Raw genomic sequence first — 21,721 nt, 5'->3', positions numbered from 1 at the left:
ACCTACACACGGGGATAGAGAGGGGGGGGGGTTGCTTTGTGGTCATATGTGTACTGTTTTTTGTGTGGTCTATTTGTCAATGGTATTCGTTTCATGCCTTGAATTGCCATGCCCCTGCTACTGTACCTACCAGGCTGCTTTCAGCCTGCCCACCAGTTGTTTGTTAACAGGGACACCTTGTTTTAGCCCTAAGTCGTAGCAAGTTAATGAAATCAGAGCGAGAGAGCTCATTCTTAATTCATAATAACTATAAGTCCTGAAATAAAAGCATGGAGGCGTTCATCAGAGACAAATAACCTTGAGGGGAAAGCAGATGGGGAAAAGAGCATTGTGTCATTTTGTTACTTTTATCTGATGGGACTTAATTAAATTTGCACCTCCAGAATAATTGGCACTGCACTGTTTTCAGACAGACCTCTCCCTCCCTACCTGGCCATTTTGTGTTAACCAGGAATTAATTCATCACAAAGTGACCCCAACCTTTCAGCAACACATTTGTTTGCCTTTGTTTAATTAAATGTCCTCATAGGCTTCTATTCATTTGGTTTTGATTTGGTTTCCAGTAGATTTAGCATTGACTATACATTATTAGCATTGTCTATACATTATTGGCATTGTCTATACATTATTAGCATTGTCTATACATTATTAGCATTGTCAGAATGTTTTCTTTCTACTGCTATGTTTATCTTGTGCATCTTTACATTCATAGTCTCTTGTGACAGACTAGACTGGCCAGCGTACACGTGATTTGCATTCACGATAGTGTAGTCTACTTCAGAGAGAAGCCGCAGTTACTCACTGGTGTCTCCTCTGACCTTGACTGTCCTGTCCTCCCCCTAAATCCTCCTGGCCAACTCCTTTTCCTTCTGTCCTCCTCCCCACCGCCACATGTCATCCTTCCCACCTCTTCCTCCTCTCTACCTCCTCCTGTCCTTCTCTTGTCCTACTCCCCATCTTCTTTCTCCTGTCCTCCTCATATCTTCCTCCCTCCCCTGTCCTCCTCTTCCTCCCCACTCCTTCTTTGACCTCCTGGTCTGGTCCCCTCTTCAACCCTGGTACAACCCTCCTCATATTTGTCATCACAGAACAGCACTAGTCCTGGCCCCTCCCCATCAGGGAGGAGCCACATACAGCAGATAGCAGCCAGCCAGGGTGACAGGCATCAGGGAGGAATTTTTCAAAAGCTGTCATAACTAAACCGTGTGCTGGTGTCCATGACTGTGAAATATGGCCGGCCAACGCCCTCCGATATGATTAAGTGCTGTATAATCTTTTAATGGATTCAAACAAGCTGAACTGGAATGCAGACACCTCAGTGTGAAGAGATATGCATTAGATGGAGGAGGGGAGGAGTCGGGGCACAGAGGGCAGTTGGTCGTGCCTTTGTATAGAATATTATTGTAGCTGTCAGGTTTTTTCAACTGTTGTTCTCTGATATTTACCCACTTTAATGGAAGGTAGGTGTGGGTTTGTGGAGAAATTGCTTTTGACTCTGATGGCTCCTATTAGTCATAATGCCAGAACAAAGCTGTTTGTGTGTGTGTGTGTTTGTGTGTGTGTGTGTTACTCAGTTGACTTGCCTCCAAAGTGTTGTGTGTGATTTTTGTTGGTTCCTTCAGAGCCCACCTACATCACGATGGCGCCCCCTACCTGTCAGTCATTGGAGAACTGCTCCCTGTCAGAGAAGGACTGCTTATACGGATTCCGACAGAACCTGAACAGCTGTCGCACCTGCCACTGCAAGACACGTGAGTACTGGGCCATATTCATTAGGGTACACAGCGGAATACTTTTTTAAACGTTTTCCAATGTAAAACGAAAATGTGCGTTTCTTATGACACAAATCCAGGGTGTGTCCTTGTTTCAGTCCATTTCCTTCCTTTTGGTTCACGACGTGGTTTGGTCTGACGTCTCGGTCAGTGAAGCCTGTTTTGCAATATGTCTATTATTTCCTCTCACCGGATTGGTTTACACAGAGGACAGAACTCGCCCTGGGCCAATGACATTGAGACATTGTTCTCTGGTGCTCTCTCTCTCCTTCCTGACTGTCTGACTGTTTCTATGACTATACCTGTCTGGGACATTATCAGACATGGACTAAAGGAACACTGAGGGCAGACTCAGACATCTTGAAAGGGCTTTTAAAAACAAAGATGCACAATGTTTTGTATCCCTGCCTGTCAGAAAAGAGCATTATCATAAGTCATGACTTTTCAGTTTCGGTAACAATTCCTCATTTTGAGTATCTCTCATTGAAGACATATTGACTTTTAGAACTATTAAATGACTGTTAGGTGTTTGGCTATAAACTGATGTCTGATGTGTTTCCGTCTGTGTTTTCCCTACAGGAGAAGAGCTGTGCAGTGCCCTGACCTCTGACTGTACCCTGAAGTGTCCATTCGGCCTGCAGACAGACGCCCATGGCTGTGACGTATGTCAGTGTCGCCCCAGACCCAAGAAGTGTAAGGCTGTGGTTTGTGACAAGGCCTGCCCCTTCGGATTCATGTAAGACAGCACATCTCTCGCTCCCTCCTTCTCTCCCTTCCCTCCCTCCCTCCATTCATCCATCCATCCGTACCCCTTCATCCCCCTCATTCCCTCCTTCTCTCCCTTCCCTCCCTCCCTCCATTCATCCATCCATCCGTACCCCTTCATCCCCCTCATTCCCTCCTTCTCTCCCTTCCTTCCCTCCCTCTCTCTACCTCCGTCCCTCTTCCTCTCCCGCTGTCTTTACCGACACTCTACCCACTCAGACACACTTAATAACAAACATGCTGATTCCCCGCTCTCACACAATTATCATATAGTTTTCATTCCAGCACCCCCACGCTTTGAAATATGAAGCGGTTCAAAATTGGCGTCGTTTCAGAGTAAATTATGCCTACTTTTGCCAGTCACTTTCAGCCGTTATAAAGCAGTAGATCTTCACAGAGCTAGACAGACTGACAGATGGTCAATTGTAATTGAAACCGCGGCTCCTTCACACGTCACAAATGACCCTGGTTACATGCTTTGCCTGTTATGCTTAAGTGAGTTGTACTCCTAAACGGACAAAATGATAACTTTTTCCCTCTCCACAACTCATTTTGGCTAAACCGGCATCGCGTGTGGAGTTGACAGCTTCACCCAGGTTACTGATTGGGTTTTCCGTGTTGCTGTTGCACACCGTTAAAGGATAGCCTCTGATAGTGAAACTGAAGGGCTAATCTTCGAAACAGGATGTTCTTTTAGCTTCTCCAAATGCACCTGGCCCCTAGTACCGTGCATGTAGGCTCATACACAGATTTCCATTTACTCAGAGGTACATCAGTAGTAAATCATTTATTACAGCTTTCACTAAGGAATCTTGTCTGCAGGTTAAGAAGGTACGCACACACACACACACACACACACACACACACACACACACACACACACACACACACACACACACACACACACACACACACACACACACACACACACACACACACACACACACACACACACACACACACACACACACACACACACACACACACACACACACACACGCGCTCATACCCCCTATGCTTGCTGTGCATAAAACTCACGTGTAGAGCTATAAAACAGAAGCTTTCATATACAGCACTGTGTAAAAATGGACAGCTACAGCCCATGCCCAACAGCCATACCACCTTCTGATTTAAATTAGTTTGAAAATAACTCAAATATTACAATATGACTCAATTTCAGTCTCCATTTGATGAGCTTGTTAATAGATAAACCCCCCCCCCCCCACATCAGCTCTACTGATTTATCACATTACCATAGTTAGAGAAGCAGATTATGTGTGTCAGCGGTTCAGAATGGTTCTGGATATATGTCTCACTCACTACTGGACACCTACAGCTCCTTCACTCCTAGCCAAGTTAAAAAGTACAATCTGCAATAGTTACCGATGTTAAATGATCATTTTAATGAATGACGTATTGACTATTGAAGAATGTAACTTATAATTGCCTCACAACTGTCTTACTCCATCAGAAGCTAAAATATTAAGTTGTTTCCCGGAATAGATTTATAGCGGGGCTATAAATGACCGTTTGTGGCTTTAAAAGGACAATCTGCAGTTAATACGGTCTATTTTTGGACAAAAGAATAATGATACATACCCATTTGATTCTTGAAGAGTATAACTTCATGAGCTTAGATAAGACTGTCATACCCCATCAAAACCCCCATAAGATTTCTTTATTCCAATGTTTGGAAACAAAGTAAATTGTATGACCGGATGACTTCTTTGTTTCAACTGCAGATTGCTCGTTTAAAGACCGCTTCTCCCTTGTAGTAATAGTAGTACACCTCCTCTTTCATAACATATTTTCTAGTGGGCAGCTAGCAGCTTTTCTATAATGCCCCGGGGAGGCCGGTCCACCTGCACCTGTCTACCTGTGGACCAACCAGCCAGCTGGCCTGCTAGGAATCATTATGACAGAATAGTTATGGATATGACAGAGAGTAAAATGCTTAGGTGGCAGGCAGTGTCCTGTCCACACATTTACCTTCCTATCATAAACTAAACTCTCCCTCAACAATGGTCTGTCACATACAGCAAAGGTGTTACTCGACTGGTCTGTGCCTGCATTGAACCAATCGTTTCTCTCTCTCTCTCTCTCTCTCTCTCTCTCTCTCTCTCTCTCTCTCTCTCTCTCTCTCTCTCTCTCTCTCTCTCTCTCTCTCTCTCGCGCTCTCTCTCGCGCTCTCTCTCGCGCTCTCTCTCGCTCTCTCTCTCGCTCTCTTTCGCTCTCTCTCTCGCTCTCTCTCGCTCTCTCGTTCTCTGTCTCTCATCTCCCTTCCTCTCTTCCTCTCTCCCCCTCTCGCTCCCTTCTTCTCTCTCCCCTATCTTTCGCTCTCTCATTCCTTTCTCATGAATGAGTGTGCACGGCGTGAATGCTTGCATCTAAGATTCTAATTTTAGATATCTATTTATGCGCCGTCAAAGTTATAGCTTACACCCTATGTTCGAGCAGCAAAGTGTTTCGTTTGAATAATTCAACGGGCCGCCGTCTCCTCTCCGTACAGACTCTATTGATATTCCCCACAACTGAAATGGCCCTTGATAGCTCCTTATCACCAAACCAAATGTGGATTGTACATGGCTGTTCCTCCTCAATCTTATTATTCATGAGATAAGAGAGTGGGCAGGAGAGGGAGAAAAGGGAGGATAGAAGGAGGGGCGGGAGGGATGAAGAGGGGGAGGATGGAGGGATAGAGGAGGGCCTGGATGGGACGGGGGGGGGATTTGAAACGTGAATTTTGATTTAGGAAAGGAAAGGTGCTCTGCTCTGTCTGGTCAGAGCAGCGAGCCACAGAGCGAAGCGTTTGTTTGATACGTCCCCATGGTCAGTCATTTGTGCCATCTGTTGACACGCGTGTCAACACACACAATGCCTCTTTCTCTCTCACACACACACACACACACACACACACACACACACACACACACACACACACACACACACACACACACACACACACACACACACACACACACACACACACACACACACACACACACACACACACACACACACACACACACACACACACTCTCTCTCTTATCTCTGTCCTTGTTTTAACTGATGACATTGGTGCTGCTTGTCATTGGCACCTAGCTGGAACGTACACACTGCCTGTCTCTGATATGCAAATGTTTGTGTGACTGTTTGCTATGTGTTTACCTCTCCATGCAATGACAAAAACCATGTCACACTAATGACACAGATACCACGGCAAACCAACCTTTTCTGCTGTAAATTAAAGCATGTCACACTAATGACACAGATACCACAGCAAACCAACCTTTTCTGCTGTAAATTAAACCATGTCACACTAATGACACAGATACCACAGCAAACCAACCTTTTCTGCTGTAAATTAAACCATGTCACACTAATGACACAGATACCACAGCAAACCAACCTTTTCTGCTGTAAATTAAACCATGTCACACTAATGACACAGATACCACAGCAAACCAACCTTTTCTGCTGTAAATTAAACCATGTCACACTAATGACACAGATACCACGGCAAACCAACCTTTTCTGCTGTAAATTAAAGCATGTCACACAAACAAACACAATGGCAAACTAAAAGTTGCCGGGCGTCATCTGTAATCGGTGTTGTTGTTTTATTGAGGTGAGGGTTGAAACCATCACAGCTTAATATTCTCACGTTCACTATAGACTACTGTAGCGTGCACAGTCTTATTTTAGCACAGTTTTCTGTCATTCGTGTTTTTTTAATGTAAATTTAATGGCACAGTATTTTGGCTATTTATTCAACTGGAATTGATGTGTGATTACAGTTCTACAGTGTGATTTGGTATATTGTTTTTCCATAAGCTGAAATACAAGCAATGTTGTAAGCTGCTGCGTAAAATACATGTAAAATATGATGAGGGTTTGCCAGTTAGTTTGGTTTTGGCACCAAACATTTTGTTTGCGGCTCAAATCAAATTGTATTTGTCACATGCATGGTAAACAACAGCTGCAGACTAACAGTGAAATTCTCCTTTTCCAACAATGCAAAGTTAAGATAAAGATTTTAAAAATGCAATCGAAAAGAGAAATAGTGACACGAGGAATATATACACAGGGAATTTTTGGGGGGCCTTACTCCGCCTGGAGCAGAGGACTTGGATGGCAGGGAGCTCGGCCCCAGTGATGTACTGGGCCATACTCACCATCCTCTGTAGCGCCTTGCGGTCGGGTGCCTTTGTAGTTGCCGTACCAAGCAGTGATGCAGCCAGTCAAGATGCTCTCAATGGTGCAGCTGTGTAACTTTTTTTCAGCCTCCTGAGGGGGAAGAGGCTCTGACGTATCCTCTTCAGAAGTGTGTGGGTGGGTGTGTGTGGACCATGTTAATTCGTTAGTGATGTGGACACCGAGGAACTTGAAGATCTCGACCTTCTCCTCTACAGCCCCATCGATGTGGAAGGGGGCCCTCTGTTTCCTGTAGTCCACTTCCAGCTCATTTGCATTGCTAGCATTGAGGGAGAGGTTGTTGCCCTGGTCTCTGACCTCCTCCCTATAGGCTGTCTCATTGTCGTCGTTGATCAGTCCTACCACTGTTGTGTCGTCAGCAAACTTGATGATAGTGTTGGAGTCGTGCGTGGCCATGCAGTCCTGGAAAACAGGGAGTACAGGAGGGGACACCCTTTAAAAAATATATATATATATTTTACCTTTATTTAACGAGGCAAGTCAGTTAAGAACAAATTCTTATTGACGGCCTAGGAACAGTGGGTTAACTGCCTGTTCAGGGGCAGAATGACAGATTTGCACCTTGTCAGCTCGGGGATTCAAACTTGTAACCTTTTGGTTACCGGTCCAACGCTCCAACCACTAGGCTACCTGCCACCCCAGTTTCTACCCTTGAGGGGGTAGAAACTGTTCAGGGTCCTGTTGATGGTCAGCATGACGGATGTGTTGTTGCCTACTTGTTGCCTACGCCTGGGGCAGCCCGTCAGGAAGGCCAGGATCAGGTTGCAGAGGGAGGTGTTTAGTCCCAGGCTCCTACGCTTGGTGATGAGCTTGGAGGGGAAAATGGTGTTGGAATACTGAGCTGCCGTTTGTTGACTAAAAGTATAACTACAAAGTGATCACTAATGATCATTAACAATAAAGTTAAACTGAAGAAATGTAAATGCTTACTTTAATTTGTCCTCGTAGGCTAATTGTACAGGGGACTTTCGTGTTTCCTGGTCGGAGATTGTGACAGGCAAACGGAAGGGTGTTCAAGAGCTCAACTGTGTTGTGGTTCATGCAAACATGTTGATTTTCCCGGGGGAGGAGTGAAGTGTGAAATGGTACAATATGTTCCGTGATGAAATGCATTGTGGGTACAATGTATTCTTCAACCTTTCATATCCTGTGTTGGAGGGAGTCAGACTATACTGTAGGCCTACTTGCCGCAGCTCATGCAAATTGCTCTCAGGCATTATTGAGGCTTGGGTTAGGTCAGTGCAGTGACTTATGTTGCTCTTCTGCCCATTGTTGCTCTTTGTACGTATGTTAAGCACTTTTGGCGCCTATTTATTGTCAACATTGCCTATAAAAACCCAAACCTTTGGCCGAAAAACTGATGTCCTTTCTTCCTCCTCACTGCAACACCCACCGTGATGGCCATTTTGGCCACCCTCACGGTTGTGATCTATAACCAGTGATGCTTCGCATAGCCATGCTAGCTTCATCCAGAGTGGCTCGTCATGTGGTTGCTCGCAAGCCAACAGCATGCTAGGCAGTGCTAGGTATCAACAGCCAATCTAGCAGGGGCTTAGAAGCCATAGCGAGCTTCGATCGGTGTATTGCGCCGCGATATCGCTGAGTATTTGCATAAAATTCAGCTTTTAGCCCTGTTTTCGCATCGTCCAACGTTTCCCCGGACACTTCGCTTCTCATCGCTTTTCTTCCAGTGAAAATGAATGGCCTTTGTTGTTCTATCACCTGACATCATCCCTAGTGGATATGGGCCGTCCCACTCAGCAAAGGTGGATTTTTATAGGCTCTCCGTTTCAGATACTGTAGAATATACTATTATAAATTAGGACCTATATTTTCCAACCTTGTGAATAAGTGATGTTAACCTCTCTCTCCTCTACTCCCATCAGAAAGAACAAGCATGGTTGTGACATCTGCCGCTGTAAGAAGTGTCCAGAGTTACCTTGTGACAAACCCTGTCCAATGGGCTTCCAGCAGGACGAGATGGGCTGCCTGAAGTGCCAGTGCAGAGGTGAGTGCCATCTATTGATAACCTCTGATACTTTTGCGTTCGTCATTTAGATGCTGCTAATAAAATACAAAAAGTTCTCCAAACTCTCTCCTCTCTCTCCCCTGTCAGACTTGGAGAACCACTACCAGTACCGAAACTTTATAACTATTCTGCTGTCAGTGTTTTCTTCTTTCACATATTACGCCCATAGAGAGTTGTCTGGAGTAAGTCTCCTGCTGCCAGTCAGGCCATCTGGTTATTATTTTTGTTTGCATCATAGTCCGCACCTTCACCAACCAAACTTTTGTTGTGATGGATGTTTAGAATATGACTAAGGATGTGTCATGAAAGGCACCCTATTCCCTTAATAGTATACTACTTTTGATGGGCTCTGGTCAAAAGTAATACGCTCTATAGGGAATAGGGTGCCATTTGAGACATACAGTATTGTTACATCTTTGGCGTGACCAGATGGCAGGCTGGGGGTCATCTCCTCCACACAGATCTATTATTGATACTTCTCTTGTGTTCTGCTGTGATTTGCACTAAATAATGAACTCCCTGTCAAATATTAATGAATGAGGGTTCAAAACATATCTCTTTTAATGAGAAAAACATTTAGATCTGTCTTTCTTTTGAGCCATCCGTCCCTGTATGGCTCAGAATCTCAAGACAGGATTTTAATCAAGGTGTTTTTTTTCTCTCCCTGATAATGATTTGTCCCTGGTTGGCGACTGATCCTGTAAACCAGTCAGTGATTGGTCCGCCGTAACACTGTACACTCTTAGAAAAAAGGGAATCATAAAAGGTTCTTCAAAGGGTTCTCCCATGGGGACAGGTTCTAGATAGCACCTTTTTTTCTAAGAATGTACTTTACAGTGTTAGGGTTAGGGTTGTGCTGGTAGTTGTATCTCTAAAACGTGTCCTCTTCCAGACCAGAGCTCCTCATCAGTCGCCCCATCAGTGAAAAAGGGCTCATGTCTGTCCATGGATGGAAGACGGCACGAGAATGGGGAGAACTGGCACGATGGCTGCCGGGACTGTTACTGCCACAGTGGCAGGGAGATGTGTACCCTCATCTCGTGCCCCGTGCCAGCCTGCGACAGCCCTGCCATACGGACTGGACAGTGCTGCCCATCCTGCCCAGGTAAGGAAACCGAAAACAACCTAATGAAATAAGGAAACAACTGTGCACAAAAAATATTGCCGATTTTCCCATCTTCTTCATTGTTTCATGGTGATACAGTTGATAATACAGTACATTACTAATGAAAAGGCTGTTTCACCTTTTACCATGTGCTCACTCTTCCGTTCTCCTCCCTCAGAGGAGCCCAGCTCCCACAAGCCAGACCTGGGGGACTCGTCAGTGTGCCTGGCCCCGGGGGGAGAGTACTTTGTGGAGGGGGAGACGTGGAACATCGACGCCTGCACCCAGTGCACCTGTCACAGTGGGCGTGTCCTGTGTGAGACAGAGGTGTGCCCGCCCTTGCTCTGCCAGAGCCCAATCAGAACACAAGACTCCTGCTGCCCTCACTGCCCAGGTGAATTTGAGTAGCCGTTGGTTATTCAAGTTGGCTTCTAAACACTTTGGGTCTTTCTATATACAGTATCTGAGTCTGTGGGGCAACTATAATATTATGTTATAATGGCAGCCTTATCTTAATGCTTAAACGCAGCCTAAGACCTAAGCCGTATATATATATATATATATAAGGTAGAGATGAATATGATAGTGTCTCAAGATAGTCTTAACTGAGCTGAGGTCCTAAAGTAAATTATAGCTGCAAAGACCTGGCATTGAGAGAGATGCTATTGTAATGTTTACTATTTGCCTTGGCTCTATTTCCAATACAACAATATGGCTTGTTGAGGGGGACACAGAGGGGAGAGAGAGAGAGGGGAGAGAGAGAGGGAGAGAGAGAGAGAGGGAGGGAGGGAGGGAGGGAGGGAGGGAGGGAGGGAGGGAGGGAGGGAGGGAGGGAGGGAGGGAGGGAGGGAGGGAGGGAGGGAGGGAGGGAGGGAGGGAGGGAGGGAGGGAGGGAGAAAATAGTCCAGAATCAAACTGTAGAGAGAGCGAATGAAAAGAATGTGCATAATGCATAAGTTATGGAGCTCGAGACATGAATAGTGCATGAGAAAATGGAGACTTAGCAAACCAAACATGAAACAGACAGGGGTGCTTTGGGCCTCTGTCAGAGTAAAACAGTGTAACAGCACAGAGATGCCTGGAAGGCCACCAACTCAACTCTCACATGGATATTTTTGTTTGTTTCCATCTCTTAAAGATGTACCATGCAGAAATCGCTCCGTATTATCTGGTTGCTAAAATTCTAATACTTCACCTAATTTCAGTTTGCGACAAAACAAGCAAGTATAGTGTAGAGAATCATTGTACCATCTAAACCGCTGGGAATTATATTTCCATAACCACAAATATTCTAGTATAGAAATAGTGCACATAGAACAGATCTATAGAGACTGACAGATCTATAACTCACATTTCTATGTGAATTTGGTCGGGTCGCCCAAAAAGTTACATATTGCATCTTTAAGCTGTTTGTTTGAGATGTTTTAGCTGAATATACCAAAGACGCAAAGATTCTACCATTTGAATGTCATCAATATTTTAAGCCCTGGAATCCAACCCATGTATTCTTGTCAGATGAACCAGTTCTGTTGGCTTCCAAGAGCTACAGTCATATCTAAAGAACACATCTTTGAAAGTATACCTGACTGAGTGCAGTCAGTTGATCCTGACTGTGTGTTTCTCCCTCTCTCCTCTATAGACGAGCCCATCACTCCCCAATCTCCCAGTAATGACAGCATGCCCAGCTACTGCAGGAACGAGGAGGGAGACATCTTCCTGGCCGCAGAGTCCTGGAAGCCCAACACCTGCTCCAGCTGTGTGTGTCTGGACGGTCAGATCAGCTGCTTCTCAGAGTCCTGCCCACCTGTTGGCTGTGCCAGGCCCGTGCTACGCAAAGGACAGTGCTGCCCCTATTGCCTCGGTATGCTGCAGACAGACATGCAGGGACACACACACAGATAATTGGTCCTACCTGTACTATAGACAATGTGGGGAGATAAGCAGAGTAAGCAGATTTTACTATCCTTGTGGGGACCAGAAGTCATCACAAGGAAAAGTCTGAAAAGTGGGGCATTTCGCAGGTACCCACAAGGGAAAAGGCTATTTTAGGCTTAGTGGTTAGGTTTAGGGTTATGGTTACAATTAGGGTTAGGGTTACAATTAGAGTTAGGAGTTAGGGTTAGGCGTTAAGGTTAAAGGTTAGGGTTTTAATTGGATTTTAAATGGGAACAAATTGTTTGGCCCCCACAAGGATGGTAAAATGAACGTGTGTGCTGGCGTGCATGTATGTGTGCATGTCTGTGTGTGTATGTGTGTCTGTGTCTGTGTGTTTACTGAATGAGTATCTTCCATATGTTTACCTGTCCCCAAGGTTGATCCTATTTGATCTTTTCCCGTGTCTCCTGACAGATGCCACACCGCGAGCCGTGTGCCACTTCAATGGGAAGACATATGCAGACGAGGAGCGCTGGGACATAGACAGCTGTACACACTGCTACTGCCTTCAGGGACAGACCCTCTGCTCTACTGTCAGCTGCCCCGCCCTGCCTTGCCACCAACCCACCATAGTGGAGGGCAGCTGCTGCCCCATGTGTTCAGGTGTGTGTGTGTGTGTGTGTGTGTGTGTGTGTGTGTGTGTGTGTGTGTGTGTGTGTGTGTGTGTGTGTGTGTGTGTGTGTGTGTGTGTGTGTGTGTGTGTGTGTGTGTGTGTGTGTGTGTGTGTGTGTGTGTGTGTGTGTGTGTTGCCATTCACTCTCATTGCCTCTAATGAATTCCTTCCCCCTCAAACATACAGTACACACACACACACACACACACACACAACACACACACACACACACACACACACACACACACACACACACACACACGTGTTCACACTCCCTTGCAAAATTATGAATTGTCTGGTCATCAATATTACTGAAGCAATAAGGCACGAGGGGGTGTGGTATATTGGCCATATACCACAAACCCCCAAGGTGCCTTATTGTTATTGTAAATTGGTTACCAACGTAATTAGAGCAGTAAAAATAAATGTTTCGTCATGCCTGTGGTATACGGTCTGATATACCACAGCTTTCAGACAATCAGCATTCAGGGCTCGAACCACACCGTTTATAATGCTATTAATATCATAGCATTGTTGAATACTCATTTCTGATTGGCTTGAAAGGCATTCTAGAGCATGCATTATTTCCCTACAACACACGGTATCAGCACAGCAGAATTCAAAGGCTATAGTTCATTCTTACATGTTCTATATTTGAGCTGCTTTTGAAAGCAAAAGTCTTAAGTGAAAGCATTATTGGCATTGTTAGATAATAGCAAGCTAGGACTGAAGATTCGGTGAGCTAAACGAGCAACGTCTGATTGGTTACCACGGCACCCACTGTCGCTATCTAGTAAACTTGCTAGCTACTTCAGTGGATGTTGAACACATTTCTACCTGCAAATGAAAATAATACAACTCTGTGGAAGGTTAGATCCACTCTGCTAGAAGCCATTGCACCTCGTTGATTTTCCCTTATGCATATTTCCTTCACTACTTTGAAAGAAGGACTATAAAAGAGTGCAGATGTCCTCCCATTGATGTTGCTATGTATTCACACCATGTTCCTCAAATATTTATTTGGTTGACTGTTAAGTAATGAGTTGAGTAATTGAGGAGGACAACCACAGCAAACACACCTTCATTGATATTAATAGTTGAATGGAGGGATTAGGGTTTTACTGGGCTGTGTGGTGAATTAACATGCATTGCCATGGCTAGATAATAGCATTGATCATAGCTCCCTCTCTGTTCTCTATGTCACTGCTCGGCCCTGGATCGATGAGATGCAGCAGTAGTGTAATTATAAAACTCACAGCAGAGCTCTGAGGAGAACGCCACTGCCCGTAATTCACACCAGCTGGGTTCAAATGCTATTATAAATCATTTCAAATGATTTATCTAATCTTGATTGAGCTTGGCTGACTTAAATGGAACCAATAGAGTAGTGACACGTGGGGACATAAGATGTGATTGGGTGGAGATGAAATGCATAACATCCCGTCTTTTCTCAGAATCAGGCTCAATTAATAAAAAGCCAAAGGTCCCTCACTCACCGCAGCTCACTGACCACTCACTGTTCAATACCTCTTCTCGTTATTATTCCCCTCTCTCTCTCTCTTTCGCTCTCTCTCTCTCTCTCTCTCTCTCTCTCTCTCTCTCTCTCGTCTTTACCTAACCACGTGTTTCCATATTATGTTACCTCATAGAGATGTACGCACCAGCACCCACCAACGTGCCCATCGAGAAGACAGACCAGCATGGAGACAGGAACCAGCCTGCCTGGCCCACACGCAGTGAAAATGACATCATGCCCCAGTTCAGAGGTCAGAGTTCAAATCAAACACTTCCTGGTCTGTCATGCTGCTAAATAAAGCTCCCCTACTCCCCAACTCACACACCAAACAATTGATTCCCATTCAAAATGGTATTTTCCCTAACCCTTAACTTAACCCAAACATTAACCCTAACACCTAACCCTAAACCTAACCTGTGATCCTAAATCTAATTGTAACCCTAACTCTAAACCTAACTCCTAAGCCTAAAATAGCCCTTTTCCTTGTGGGGACCGGCGAAATGTCCCACTTGTCCAAATATGAGGATTTTTGTTCCACACAAGGATAGTAAACCCAAACACACACACACACACACACACACACACACACACACACACACACACACACACACACACACACACACACACACACACACACACACACACACACACACACACACACACACACACACACACACACACACACACACACACACACACACATATACTTGACACATCCCCATCATTAGCAGGTAAAGTGGGGGAGAGGAATCTAGAGTGTCTGTCTCCTTGGTGCTGCTGTAGCTGCTAAATGTTTTTGCAGGCGGCCATATGAAACTCTTCATCCAGGAGCAGAGTCTGCTCTTTCCTTTTAACTGCAATCTAGGGACTGATTCAATTCTCCACAACTCTGCTATGCCAAAGCATGTCTAGTGTTGTTGGAGTGTTGCTGGGAGGATACCACACTATTGTTTAGTTTCTAGAACACTTACGTTATGAATTGATACACATACCACTTGAGGTTACAACAGCCGTTTTTTAAGACATAAAAAGGTATTTTCTGAAATCCTACACTGCACCTACCAACGGTATGAGGATTATATATAAACATGCCAACATCTCATGATAAAGAAAGGTTTGAGACCCGTAATGTTTGTGTGTTCCCTTTGTCACAGGGGACTTTGGTAGTCTCCAAATGCCCTATCTGGATGGGAAGACCCCAGTTCCCAGTGAGGACACCAAACTGCACTCTGTGGCTTGGGTGGCACTGCCCATCGTCATGATGCTCTTCACCATCACAGCTCTGCTTTACGTCAACCAGAAGAAGCAGTGGATCCCTGGGCTCTGCTATCGCACCCCCACTAAGGTAAGGGGAGACATTACCCATATTTACAGTACATTCGGAAAGTTTATTTTTTAACTTGCAGCCTTATTCTAAAATGGATTAAATATAAATATATTTTTTTCCCTCATCAATCTACACATAATACCCCATAATGACAAAGCAAAAACAGGTTTTTAGACATTTTAGCTGGGCAGACAATCTGGACCCTCTCTTTCTAAAATTATCCGCCGCAATTGTTGCAACCCCTATTACTAGCCTGTTCAACCTCTCTTTCTTATCATCTGAGATCCCTAAAGATTGGAAAGCTCTAGACCCAAACTGTTACAGACCGATATCTATCCTACCCTGCATTTCTAAAGTCTTCGAAAGCAAACTGAACAAACAGATCACCGAACATTTCGTTTGTCACCGTACCTTCTCCGCTATGCAATCTAGTTTCCGAGCTGGTCATGGGTGCACCTCAGCCACGCTCAAGGTCCTAAACAATAGCGGAGAAGGTATTGATAAAAGACAATACCGCCATTGATAAAAGACAATACTGTGCAGCCATATTCATCAACCTGGCCAAGGCTTTCGACTCTGTCAATCACCGCATTCTTATCGGCAGACTCAACAGCCTTGGGTTCTCAAATGACTGCCTCGCCTGGTTCACCAACTACTTCTCAGATAGAGTTCAGTGTGTCAAATCGAAGGGCCTGTTGTCCGGACCTCTGGCAGTCTCTATGGGGGTGCCACAGGGTTCAATTCTCGGGCCAACTCTTTTCTCCTTATACATAAATGATGTCGCTTTTGCTGCTGGTGATGCTCTGATCCACCTCTATGCAGACGACACCATTCTGTATACTTCTGTCCCTTCTTTGGCACTGCATTAACAAACCTCCAGATGAGCTTCAATGCCATACAACACTCCTTCTGTGGCCTCCAACTGCTCTTAAATGCAAGCAAAACTAAATGCATGCTCTTCAACCGATCGCTGCCTGCACCCGCCCACCCGTCTAGCATCACTGCTCTGGACTGTTCTGACTTAGAATATGTGGAACTACAAATACCTAGGTATCTGGTTTGACTGTAAACTCTCCTTCCAGGCTCACATTAAGCATCTCCAATCCAAAATTAAATCTAAAATCGTCATCCTATTTCGCAACAAAGCATCCTTCACTCATGCTGCCAAATATTCCCTCGTAAAACTGACTATCCTACCGATCCTTGACTTTGGCGATGTCATTTACAAAATAGCCTCCAACCCTCTACTCAGCAAATTGGATGTAGTCTATCACAGTGCCATTCATTTTGTCACCAAAGCCCCATATACTACCCACCACTGCAACCTGTATGCTCTCGTTGACTGGCCTTCGCTTCATATTCGTTGCCAAACCAACTATCTCCAGATCATCTATAAGTCTTTGCTGGTAAAGTCCTGCCTTATCTCAGCTCACTGGTCACCATAGCAGCACCTACCCGTCGCACATGCTCCAGCAGGTATATTTCACTGGTCACCCCCAAAGCCAACTACTTGTTTGGCCACCTTTCCTTCCAGTTCTCTGCTGCCAGTGACTGGAACGAATTGCAAAAATCACTGAAGTTGGAGACTTATCTCCCTCACTAACTTTAAGCATCAGCTGTCAGAGCAGCTTACCGATCATTGCACCTGTACATAGTCCATCTGTAAATACCCCACCAAACTACCTCATCCCCATATTGTTATTGTTTTGCTCCTTTGCACCCCAGTATTTCTACTTGCACATTCATCTTCTGCACATCAATCACTCCAGTGTTTAATTGCTAACTTGTAATTATTTCGCCACTACGGCCTATTTATTGCCTTACATCCCTAATCGTACTACATTTGCACATACTGTATATAGACTTTTCTATTGTGACTATTCTCCCAGTCCCTGCCACTGAAAAACATCCCAACAGCATGCCACTAACATGCTTCACTGTAGGGATGGTGCCAGGTTTCTTCCAGATGTGACGCTTTGCAATCAGGCCAAAGATTTCAATCTTGGTTTCATCAGACCTTGTTTCTCATGGTCTGAGTGTCCTTTAGTTGCCTTTTGGAAAACTCCAAGTGGGATGTCATGTGCTTTTTACTGAGGAGTGGCTTCCGTCTGGCCACTCTATCAAAGGTCTGATTGTTGGAGTGCTGCAGAGATGGTTTGTCCTTCTGGAAAGTTCTCCCATCTCCACAGAGGAACTCTGGAGCTCTGTCAGAGTGGCCATTGGGTTCTTGGTCACCTCACTGAGCAAGGCCCTTCTCCCCGATTGCACAGTTTGACCGGGCAGCCAGCTCTAGGAAGAGTCTTGGTGGTTCCAAACTTCTTCCATTTAAGAATTATGTTCTGTGTTCTTGGGGACCTTCAATGCTGTAGAAATGTTTTGGTACCCTTCCCCACATCTGTGCCTCAACACAATCCTGTCTCTGAGCTCTAATTCCTTCGACCTCATGGTGTTATGCAGGTGAGTGAGGACCCAAAAACGACTTAACAGAAACTGAGTTTATTTAAGTCCAAACAGAAATAACATAATCCTCAATCCTTTACAGGAAATGTCCAAACGGGGAAAACAGAAATCCTCTAGTTGTAGAGGGAATTGCAGGATAAGCGGCAACAGACTGCAGGTCCCTTCGGGTAGGCGCGGGCCGTAGCTGACAGAGACACCTGCTCACACGCAGCATCTGATGATAAGGCAAAACACGACAGGACGGAACAAGAACACAGCAAACAGCAAACAGCAAACAGCAAACAAGAATCCGACAAGGACAGAAGCAGAAACAGAGAGAGAAATAGAGACTTAATCAGAGGGCAAAATAGGGGACAGGTGTGAAAGAGTAAACGAGGTCGTTAGGAGAATGAGGAACAGCTGGGAGCAGGAACGGAACGATAGAGAGAGAGAGGGATAGAGAGAGGGAAAGAAACCTAATAAGACCAGCAGGGGGAAACGAATAGAAGAGAAAGCACAGGGACAAGACATGACAATATATGACAATACATGACAGTACCCCCCCACTCACCGAGCGCCTCCTGGCGCACTCGAGGAGGAACCCTGGCGGCAACGGAGGAAATCATCGATCAACGAACGGTCCAGCACGTCCCGAGATGGAACCAAACTCCTCTCCTCAGGACCGTACCCCTCCCAATCCACTAAGTACTGGTGACCACGTCCCCGAGAACGCATGTCCATAATCTTCCGGACCCTGTAGATAGGTGCGCCCTCGACAAGGACGGGGGGGGGGGACGAACGGGGGCGCGAAGAAAAGGCTTGACACAGGAGACATGGAAGACTGGGTGGACGCGACGAAGATGTCGCGGAAGAAGAAGTCGCACTGCGACAGGATTAACGACCTGAGAAATACGGAACGGACCAATGAACCGCGGAGTCAATTTGCGAGAAGCTGTCGTAAGGGGAAGGTTACGAGTGGAGAGCCATACTCTCTGACCGCGACAATACCTAGGACTCTTAGTCCTACGCTTATTGGCGGCTCTCACAGTGTGCGCCCTATAATGGCAAAGTGCAGACCTGACCCTCTTCCAGGTGCGCTCACAACGTTGGACAAAAGCCTGAGCGGAGGGAACGCTGGACTCGGCAAGCTGGGATGAGAACAGAGGAGGCTGGTAACCCAGACTACTCTGAAACTGAGATAACCCGGTAGCAGACGAAGGAAGCGAATTGTGAGCGTATTCTGCCCAGGGGAGCTGTTCTGCCCAAGACGCAGGGTTTCTGAAAGAAAGGCTGCGTAGTATGCGACCAATCGTCTGATTGGCCCTCTCTGCTTGACCGTTAGACTGGGGATGAAACCCGGAAGAGAGACTGACGGACGCACCAATCAAACGACAGAACTCCCTCCAAAACTGTGACGTGAATTGCGGGCCTCTGTCTGAAACGGCGTCTAACGGGAGGCCATGAATTCTGAATACATTCTCGATAATGATTTGTGCCGTCTCCTTAGCGGAAGGAAGTTTAGCGAGGGGAATGAAATGTGCCGCCTTAGAGAACCTATCGACAACTGTAAGAATCACAGTCTTCCCCGCAGACAAAGGCAGATCGGTAATGAAGTCTAGGGCGATGTGAGACCATGGTCGAGAAGGAATGGGGAGCGGTCTGAGACGACCGGCAGGAGGAGAGTTACCCGACTTAGTCTGCGCGCAGTCCGAACAAGCAGCCACGAAACGGCGCGTGTCACGCTCCTGAGTCGGCCACCAAAAGCGCTGGCGAATAGACGCAAGAGTGCCTCGAACACCGGGATGACCAGCTAACTTGGCAGAGTGAGCCCACTGAAGAACAGCCAGACGAGTGGAAACAGGAACGAAAAGGAGGTTACTAGGACAAGCGCGCGGCGACGCAGTGTGCGTGAGTGCTTGCTTAACCTGTCTTTCAATTCCCCAGACTGTTAACCCGACAACACGCCCATAAGGAAGAATCCCTCGGGATCAGTAGAAGCCACAGAAGAACTAAACAGACGGGATAAGGCATCAGGCTTGGTGTTCTTGCTACCCGGACGGTAAGAAATCACAAACTCGAAACGAGCGAAAAACAACGCCCAACGAGCTTGACGGGCATTAAGTCGTTTGGCAGAACGGATGTACTCAAGGTTCTTATGGTCTGTCCAAACGACAAAAGGAACGGTCGCCCCCTCCAACCACTGTCGCCATTCGCCTAGGGCTAAGCGGATGGCGAGCAGTTCACGGTTACCCACATCATAGTTGCGCTCAGATGGCGACAGGCGATGAGAAAAATAAGCGCAAGGATGAACCTTATCGTCAGACTGGAAGCGCTGGGATAGAATGGCTCCCACGCCTACCTCTGAAGCGTCAACCTCGACAATGAATTGTCTAGTGACGTCAGGAGTAACGAGGATAGGAGCGGACGTAAAACGTTCTTTTAGAAGATCAAAAGCTCCCTGGGCGGAACCGGACCACTTAAAACACGTCTTGACAGAAGTAAGAGCTGTGAGAGGGGCAGCAACTTGACCGAAATTACGAATGAAACGCCGATAGAAATTAGCGAAACCTAAAAAGCGCTGCAACTCGACACGTGACCTTGGAACGGGCCAATCACTAACAGCTTGGACCTTAGCGGAATCCATCTGAATGCCTTCAGCGGAAATAACGGAACCGAGAAAAGTAACGGAGGAGACATGAAAAGAGCACTTCTCAGACTTTACGTAGAGACAATTCTCTAAAAGGCGCTGTAGAACACGTCGAACGTGCTGAACATGAATCTCGAGTGACGGAGAAAAAATCAGGATATCGTCAAGATAGACAAAAACAAAGATGTTCAGCATGTCTCTCAGAACATCATTAACTAATGCCTGAAAAACAGCTGGCGCATTGGCGAGACCAAACGGCAGAACCCGGTACTCAAAATGCCCTAACGGAGTGTTAAACGCCGTTTTCCACTCGTCCCCCTCTCTGATGCGCACGAGATGGTAAGCGTTACGAAGGTCCAACTTAGTAAAGCACCTGGCTCCCTGCAGAATCTCGAAGGCTGATGACATAAGGGGAAGCGGATAACGATTCTTAACCGTTATGTCATTCAGCCCTCGATAATCCACGCAGGGGCGCAGAGTACCGTCCTTCTTCTTAACAAAAAGAACCCCGCCCGGCCGGAGAGGAAGAAGGCACTATGGTACCGGCGTCAAGAGACACAGACAAATAATCCTCGAGAGCCTTACGTTCGGGAGCCGACAGAGAGTATAGTCTACCCCGAGGAGGAGTGGTCCCCGGGAGGAGATCAATACTACAATCATACGACCGGTGAGGAGGAAGGGAGTTGGCTCGGGACCGACTGAAGACCGTGCGCAGATCATGATATTCCTCCGGCACTCCTGTCAAATCGCCAGGTTCCTCCTGAGAAGTAGGGACAGAAGAAACGGGAGGGATGGCAGACATTAAACACTTCACATGACAAGAAACGTTCCAGGATAGGATAGAATTACTAGACCAATTAATAGAAGGATTATGACATACTAGCCAGGGATGACCCAAAACAACAGGTGTAAACGGTGAACGAAAAATCAAAAAAGAAATAGTCTCACTGTGGTTACCAGATACTGTGAGGGTTAAAGGTAGTGTCTCAAATCTGATACTGGGAAGATGACTACCATCTAAGGCGAACATGGGCGTAGGCTTCTCTAACTCTCTGAAAGGAATGTCATGTTTCCGAACCCATGCTTCGTCCATGAAACAACCCTCAGCCCCAGAGTCTATCAAGGCACTACATGTAGCACCCGAACCGGTCCAGCGTAGATGGACCGACAAAGTAGTACAGGATTTTGATGGAGAGACTTGAGTAGTTGCGCTCACCTGTAGCCCTCCGCTTACAGATGAGCTCTGGCTTTTACTGGACATGAATTAACAAAATGTCCAGCAACTCCGCAATAGAGGCACAGGCGGTTGGTGATCCTCCGTTCCCTCTCCTTAGTCGAGATGCGAATCCCTCCCAGCT

General features: G+C 46.1%; 1 protein-coding gene across 1 annotated transcript in view; it reads left to right on the top strand.

The window, feature by feature from the left end:
• The window catches only part of LOC124001496 (cysteine-rich motor neuron 1 protein-like), a 132,965-nt gene that overhangs the window by 100,486 nt on the left and 10,758 nt on the right, over positions 1-21,721 (top strand). The window contains exons 8-16 of the mRNA XM_046308313.1: positions 1,623-1,751; positions 2,352-2,508; positions 8,639-8,760; positions 9,674-9,886; positions 10,065-10,280; positions 11,526-11,747; positions 12,236-12,424; positions 14,084-14,200; positions 15,105-15,295. Of these exons, the coding sequence (XP_046164269.1) occupies positions 1,623-1,751; positions 2,352-2,508; positions 8,639-8,760; positions 9,674-9,886; positions 10,065-10,280; positions 11,526-11,747; positions 12,236-12,424; positions 14,084-14,200; positions 15,105-15,295 (1,556 nt within the window). The remainder of the gene's footprint in view (positions 1-1,622; positions 1,752-2,351; positions 2,509-8,638; positions 8,761-9,673; positions 9,887-10,064; positions 10,281-11,525; positions 11,748-12,235; positions 12,425-14,083; positions 14,201-15,104; positions 15,296-21,721) is intronic.

Source organism: Oncorhynchus gorbuscha, linkage group LG17 (assembly GCF_021184085.1).
Source record: "Oncorhynchus gorbuscha isolate QuinsamMale2020 ecotype Even-year linkage group LG17, OgorEven_v1.0, whole genome shotgun sequence".
Lineage (NCBI taxonomy): Eukaryota > Metazoa > Chordata > Actinopteri > Salmoniformes > Salmonidae > Oncorhynchus > Oncorhynchus gorbuscha.
This window is presented reverse-complemented; position numbering and strand designations above follow the sequence as displayed.